This window comes from Eubalaena glacialis, chromosome 3 (genome assembly GCF_028564815.1).
Source record: "Eubalaena glacialis isolate mEubGla1 chromosome 3, mEubGla1.1.hap2.+ XY, whole genome shotgun sequence".
Taxonomy (NCBI): Eukaryota; Metazoa; Chordata; class Mammalia; order Artiodactyla; family Balaenidae; genus Eubalaena; species Eubalaena glacialis.
This window is the reverse complement of record NC_083718.1, coordinates 30,527,716-30,535,651: the sequence shown is the minus strand read 5'-3', so window position 1 is coordinate 30,535,651 and position 7,936 is coordinate 30,527,716. Positions and strand designations below refer to the sequence as shown.

At 42.3% G+C, this 7,936-nt stretch overlaps 1 protein-coding gene across 1 annotated transcript; it reads left to right on the top strand.

The window, feature by feature from the left end:
* Positions 1-834: 834 nt before the first annotated feature.
* On the top strand, positions 835-2,133 carry BECN2 (beclin 2). The gene has a single exon (XM_061185411.1). The coding sequence runs from the start codon at positions 835-837 to the stop codon at positions 2,131-2,133; it is 1,299 nt and encodes a 432-aa protein (XP_061041394.1).
* Positions 2,134-7,936: the final 5,803 nt, after the last annotated feature.

The following is a 7,936-nucleotide window of genomic DNA, read 5'->3' as shown; positions in this document are numbered from 1 at the left end:
AGAACTTCTGGCTAACATAATGTGCTTACTTGGGTGGTTGTCTATGGAAGTCAAAATACTTGTAAAGTTTTTTGTTATTTGCTCTTTTATGTTACATAAATGCTTGGTGTATTAATCTCTGGCTGAGCTGATGGCAAAATACATAACCTTCAAACTACTTTATTTGGTGTGATTTGTTAATTAAACCAATATATTTTCCATGTATGCCCATTACATTACTATGTGATAAAGAATGTGAAGTGTGTCATCAGAACAGAAAGCCTAAATTTGGTAGTCAGGGAAAGCTTCCTGAAGGAAATGACACCTAACCCTAAAGGATGGGTAGAAGTTATCCAGGCAAAGAGGGAAAGGAAGAGTGTTCTAGTCAGAGGGAACAATAAGAAATGTTGGAAGAACTGAAATTCAGTTATTATGCAGGAGTGCATGGTGAGGGTGGCAGGAAATGGGGAGAGGAAAAGCTGGAAAGATGGGCAGAGGCCTTGGTGTCAGGTTAAGATGATTAGACTTTATCTTAAGATAAGATAAGTGCATTAAACGTTTTAAGGAGGTGCCCTTGATCAGATTTTAGTTTTAGAAAAGATTACTCTTTAATGTTAAAGGAGGAGTAAGATGATCAGCTTTTCTTTTTAGAAAGAGTCACTTGTCTATAAGGAGTTAAGAGAGGTCTAAAAGTATCTAAGGAGGGTACCATTGTAAGGTTTTTAGGACAGTGACAAGATGAGATATGCATTTGAAAAGAATCTCTCCTCTAGAAAGAGTTTTAAAAGGTATAAAGGGTTACTTCCCTGGTGACCAGGAGGAAACAGTGTCAAGGTGAGAGTCAAGACCCCCACCATGTCCTCCCTCCGCTTCATTTGCCAGTGCTGCAGCCAGCCCCTGAAACTGAATCAGTCCATGGAGACCTCCCAAGAAACTGAAGCTTTGATGCTCATCTCGGCTCAGGGGGAGCCAGGAGAAACCCAGGAGGGAGGCCCTCCTTCCAGGGAGGAGGCAGATTTTGAAAATCTACAGGAAGTTGCCTCTTACAGGACCCTTCCTGGCCTCCCTGATGGCAGAATGTCCTGGGACAATTCTGACAACTTCACCCTGCTTGGGAATTTGGGTTCCCTGAGAACTCTCAATAGCATCCAGAAGGCTGCAAGTGACATTTTTGACATCCTCTCCGGTGAAACAGATGTGGACCACCCCATGTGTGAGGACTGTACTGACAATCTTTTAGAGCAACTGGACATTCAACTCACCATCACAGAATCTGAGATTCAGAACTACAAACGCTGTTTGGAGACCAGGGAGTTGATAAGTGAGGAGAGGGAGACGCTGCAGGAGAAGCTGAAGGGCCTGGAGCTGGAGGAAATGAGGCTGGTCCAGGAGCTGGAGGAGGTGGAAGAGAACAGGGAAAGAGCAGCAGCAGATCTCGAGGCAGCCCAGGCAGAGACTGAGATGCTGGACCAGCAAGAAAAGCAGTACCAGGAGGACTACAGTAAATTGAAATGGCAACAACTAGAACTACATGACGAGCTGAGTAGTGTGGAGAAGCGGCTATGGTACGCCCAGATCCAGTGGAACCAGCTGGAGAAAACCAGTGTCTTTAATGCCACATTTGAGATCTGGCATGACGGCCCCTTAACTACCATCAATAACTTCAGACTGGGCTGCCTCCCCACTGTCCCTGTGTGCTGGAATGAGATTAACATAGCCTGGGGACAGACAGCCTTGCTGCTCCTTGCCCTGTCCAATACAATTGGACTGGAGTTTCAGAGGTATCGACTCATCCCCTGTGGAAACCATTCCTATCTGAAGTCTTTAACAGGTGACTGCATTGAGCTGCCATTGTTCTCTAATGGGAAGCAGAATGTTTTCTTGCATAACAAATTTGACCAGGCTATGATGGCTTTCCTGGACTGCATGCAGCAATTCAAGGAACTGGCTGAGAAAGGTGGCTCAGGTCTCTGTTTGCCCTACAAGATTCATGTGAAGAAAGGCCTGATGGAAGACCCTGGAAGCAGTGGTGGATTCTATTCCATCAGAACCCACTTGAACACAGAGGAGGGGTGGACAAAAGCACTCAAGCTTATGCTTATAAATTTTAAGTGTAGTCTCACTTGGGTCTCCTTAAGATACTGTCAAAAATAACTTTTTTTCTACGAGAGAGAGATTTTTTTTTTTTGCTTTAAGATTTTATTTGTGAAAATGTTATCAGATAAAATTTAAAACTGAAGAATATGTTTATAATTTAAAAAATGAATGGCCATACAGGCACTAATTTAAGATTATTGTCCAGAGCAAACCAAAAGACATTGCTGTCTTCCCCAGCATATCTTTGTCCTCCCTCTCCCTTTCTTCCCAGACAAGCATTCAAAATGACAAAGGTGAAATCATAGGATGACAAGATTATTCCTCCTTAAGAAGGGATAAAGATTGCAGAGAGAGCTGAGGGGTGGGTGGGGGGTGAGAGGATGGGTTAGTAAGGAGAGAGGTGGAGGTCTTTAATTTTTTATGAGGAAAGTACTTGGGCCATTGTATATAGTGGAACTTTGGAGTCAGGAAGTAAATATTAAAAGATTATTACATTTCTGCTGTGATATACAGTGTAAACCTTTCCTCTTCATCCCAGAAAAACTTTCAATAAACTTCTACACTTTCTTCAGTGATTTAAAGTGAAAAGTGTGTCATTGGGCTGTGCCATTACGTTGAGACTAACCTGGAGGTGAGGGGCTGCGGTGGCCAGAGAGGACTGGTAACATTTCTGCTGATCAACGGTCAGGTAAGGGCCACAAGGTGAACCTCTACAGAGAGCTGAAGGCTGTAAAAGCCAGAGGACTTTTTTTTTTTTAATAAATTTATTTATTTATTTATGGCTGTGTTGGGTCTTCGTTTCTGTGCGAGGGCTTTCTCCAGTTCCGGCGAGCGGGGGCCACTCTTCATCGCGGTGCGCGGGCCTCTCACTGTCGCGGCCTCTCATGTTGCGGAGCACAGGCTCCAGACGCGCAGGCTCAGTAGTTGTGGCTCACGGGCCCAGTTGCTCCGCGGCATGTGGGATGTTCCCAGACCAGGGCTCGAACCCGTGTCCCCTGCATTGGCAGGTGGATTCTCAACCACTGCACCACCAGGGAAGCCCCAGAGGACTTTTTAAAAATGCAAATTGTGGAACTTCCCTGGCAATCCAGTGGTTAAGACTCTGCCCTTCCACTGCAGGGGGCATGGGTTCCGTCCCTGGTTGGGGAACTAAGATCCCACATGCCACTGCACCATGCAGTGAAGCCAAAAAAAAAAAAAAAGCTAATTGTGTCATGTCATTTACCTGCTTCTCCATTGCTCTCAGAATAAAGTCCCAAATTCTTACCATGGCTTTCAGCCTCGGTGATTTGTCCTGCCTGCCTCTCTAGGCTCACCTCATACTGCTCCCAGCTCCTTTCTGTTCCCAAACATGTTAAGTCCATTCTCCATCTGGTCTTTGCCCATGCTCTTCTCTGTGTGTTTTCTAACCAAACTACAAACTTCCTGAGAGCTACTTTAGTTTAGTAGTCCAGATGGTGCCTAGAACAGCCTCTCATACATACTCAGCATCTGTAAATAGAAGTCATTGCTGTGGAAAATGTGAACAGGAAGTTGACTAATTTGTCACAGACTCAGAGGTAAGAGAAAACTCCTAGGAGATTGGTTAAATGAACTAAGGTCCAAGCATATAATGGAATACCATCTAGGTATTAAGATGTTATAGAAGAATATTTACATAATATTTAATGAAAATGCTTATCATATATTAAGTAAAAAGATTAGGTTATAAAACATGTAATATAAACTGAATGTTTAAAAGTAGTTAGAGAAAAAATAACTCCAAGAATATATATTCCTTGAATATATGAAGTATTTCTATGAAAATTTTGTATTTAAAAAAGCAAAAAAGGTTTCCACTTGAGATTAGGAAAGATACAGAATATTAGTTATCAGTATTTCTATTTAACATGTGTTGGTGATCCTAGCTAGTACAATAGATTAGAAATAAAAGGTATAAAGATTAGAAGGGAAAAAATAAAATTTTTATTTGCATATGACATAACTGTGTAATGATATCCCAATAATCAACACATAAATGATTAGAATTAATAAGTGAATTAAGAAATTCACTGACTACAAAGCCAATTACAAAAAGCAAATGTATTTCTATATATAAGTAACAATTAGAAAGAGAATTTTAAAATAGTTCAAACTGTTAAATTCCTAAGAATAACGTAACAAAAATCCTTTTGCACAGAAAACTATATTATCAATTGTTCTAGAACAGGGGTTTGCAAACTTTTCGTGTAAAAGGCCAAATAGTGAATATTTTAAGATTTTTGGTCCATGTGGTCTCTGTTGCAATTAATAAATTGTAGCAACTATTCAATTGTGCTTTTACAGCATAAAACCAGCCACAGAAAATGTGTAAATGAATGGGCATAGCTGTGTTGTAGTGAAACTATATTCATCAAAAAAGACAGCAAGGTGGATTTGGCCTGTGGGCCATAGTTTTCTGACCCCTGCTCTAGGCCATAGTCCATCAAGTCATGGACTATGTCTATCGTGTTTGTAGTTATGTCCGCAACAGTCTGCACAATGCCTGCCACATAGTAGATCCTCAATGAATAATTGAATGAATAAATCACAGAATTATTCTGTTTCATTTTGTGACTATCTTCATTCCCCCTCTCCATCCCCAAATTTCTCACATAGGTACATATTTTCCATTGAAGTCATTTGAGTGTCAGAAACTACTAGGCCAAGAGATTTTAGGCACCTGAAATAAAAGGTAAATCATTTTTATTTATTCATTCATTCATTCATTCACTCATTCATTCATTCATTCATTTTGTGTTAAGAACACTTAACATGAGATTCAACCTCATTAGATTTTGAGTGTACAGTATAGTGTTGTGAAGTATAGGCACAATGTCGTACTGCAGATCTCCAGAACTTAATCACCTTGCACGATTGAAACTATACGCACTGAATAGCAACTCTCCATTTCCCCTTTCCCTCAGCCCCCAACAACCACCATTCTACTCTGTTTCTATGTGTTTGACTATTTTAGGTTTCTTTCTTTTTTTTAAATAAATTTATTTATTTATTTATTTTGGCTGCGTTGGGGTCTTCGTTGTTGCACGTGGGCTTTCTCTGGTTGCGGTGAGCAGGGGCTACTCTTCGTTGTGGTGTGCAGGTTTCTTATTGCGGTGGCTTTTCTTGTTGCAGAGCACGGGCTCTAGGTGCACGGGCTTCAGTAGTTGCAGCACGTGGGCTCAGTAGTTGTGGCTTGCGGGCTCTAGAGCACAGGCTCAGTAGTTGTGGCGCACAGGTTTAGTTGCTCCACGGCATGTGGGAACTTCCCAGACCAGGGCTCGAACCTGTGTCCCCTGTGTTGGCAGGCGGATTCTTAACCACTGCGCCACCAGGGAAGCCCAGTTTTAGATTTCTCATGAGCAGAACTGTGCAGCATTTGTCCTTCTGTTACTGTCTTAGGTAAATCACTTTTAGAATAAAAGAAGTTCCAGGCTGTGAAAAGTAAAATATGGAAAAAGGTGTACCAGCGTCACTTAAGACTTGTAAGAAATGAAAACTGTCAGGTTCATTCCAGACTTCCAAAGTCACAATCTTTTTAACAGAGGGAGCATTTGGAACAAAGAGAGAGAAGCATAGACAGGCCACCAGCCAGGAGCTGCAGGGCTGCAACTCAGTGTGTTTCAGTGGGAGTGTTGCTGTTGAGAGATAAGATGGAGATATAAGAAAGACCATGGTCTTGGAGGGTCATCAATACCACACCAATTTTGAATTTCTAGCCAGTACAGAGCCTTGAAAGCCCACCCCTACACACCTTGGCCACAGTAGACAAATCACCGGAAGTCACAGACTTGCATTTTAGAAGTGCCACAGCAGAAGCAGTGTAGACTATAGTGGACTGAACACTCGTTAAGTCAGCAAGTTGGAAGGTGTGGGTGTCCTCAAAAACACCAGCCCTAGAGAAATCCATGAAGGAAATAGCAGGTGATAGTTAGAGTATTAGGTGAATAAACAGAAGTAAGCAAGAGAAAAGAGAAAAAGCTTCCAGAAAGTTATGAGAAGAGAGTAAAGTAGGAGATTTTTGTTGCTTTTGATAAGAGAACTTTCAGCGTGATGATGGCAAGATCCAGCTGGCAGTTGATGGAAGAGTGAAAGGGAAGTAAAGAAGTAGAGATAGTGGATGTGGACGATTATTTTGAGACCTTTGACCATTGGGGAAGAATATAGATAAAGCAGAGGACTCTAAAACTGGGACAAATCTGAGAATTTTTACAGTATAAAATTAAGGGTGTATGGGACTTCCTTGGTGGTCCAGTGATTAAAAATCCGCCTTTCAATGCAGGAGATGTGGGTTCGATCCCTGGTCAGGGAACTAAGATCCCACCTGCCGCGGGGCTATTAAGCCCGCAATCTAGAGCCCACACTCTAGAACCCACACGCCGCAATGAAGAGCCCATGTGCTGCAACTAAGACCCGATGCAGCCAAATAAATAAATAAATATTTTTTAAAGTAAGAGTATAGTAGAGAAAGATTAAAAATACAGTGTGTGCATAAGGGTGGGGTAGGGGTTTACGTAAATTGACAATGTTGGAGGAGAAATAAACCTAATCATGAAGGAAGTTGAGAGGACTATTCAGAACAGGAGAAAATACAGCTCTTGGAGACTAGGGAGAAAGTGGGAGGAGATGCAAATATGGATAATTTATAACAAAGCTGCAGGTTGTTGGCAAGAAGTAGTTCAGGCAACTTTGAGGAGGTACTGGGGAGAGAATGTGCACATGGTGGTGAGGGGAACTGGGAAGGAGAAGGAGACCAAGTTCTGAAGCCTGCAGTGAATGAGGGAGAGTAAAAGGGCACTGAATAGTGGAAGAAGTTCAGGAAGTTTATTATGGAACAGGGTTACAGGGACCATAGAGAAAGGACTGCATTGAGATTCAAGATCAGAAGGAAGAATCTGAAGAAAAAGTATGTGAAAGGAGAGCTCTCAGAATGGGCTGGTATTTGGCCTGGGGTCAAGGATGACAGAGATGAGGGCCATGTCTGGATTGCCTGTTCTCATGTTTATGACCAGTGCAGGTGAAAGTTTCCAGTGGTTGTAAGAGTGTCCAATTTTGCTCATATTTTCTTACTCCATTGCTGTAACGGGAAGCTGCTGAGAAGAAAGTCTGGGACCCCTGAAGAGAAGTCTCACTAGAAAGTGAGGAGGATCACTTGGTTCCTGAACGTTTATCACCCCAGAGGATCGTCAACTCTTAGAATTGAGGCTTTGTAGAGAAGAACCAAAGAACCCTATTGCCACTTGAGAGACAAAGCCTTTAAGTAGAGTTTTCTGAAAGCACTTGGGAGGAGACTCATTGAATCCTGGATGGTTGCCTCCTGATGAAATCACAGTGACCCTCAGTGACCAGTAAATAGTTCTATCTGTGGCTACACAGGAGAATCTTGGGCCAGCTTCTAGACAATGGCCTTTGAGCAGATTTCTCTACAGGGAACTGTGCAGGAAGCTGAAACGGCATGGCTATAAAGCCATGGCTACTCTACGGTAGAGGGGAAGAAACCCTGGAGTAGAGTCCTCCTCAGTCTGGGTCATCTTGGGAAGGACACAAACTCTGGACAGCTGCACACTCAAATGTCCTTAGCTATAGCCAGGAAGGTAGAAATCTGGCCTGCTAAGAATGTGGCAAACTGGAAAGTGCATGAACTATCTATAGGGGTTGAGGGCTTTGCAGCCTCAGCCAATTCCAGACTGGAATCCTGGGTCCCTGCTTCAAGATTTTCCAACTTTTCAGGGGAACCTGGGTATCTAGATTTTTATTAGACATTTCTTTGTTTCTAAATCACAGTATCTAATCAAAATATTTGAAAACATTTTGAGTCAAATAAAACAGTTTTGGGGGCCAC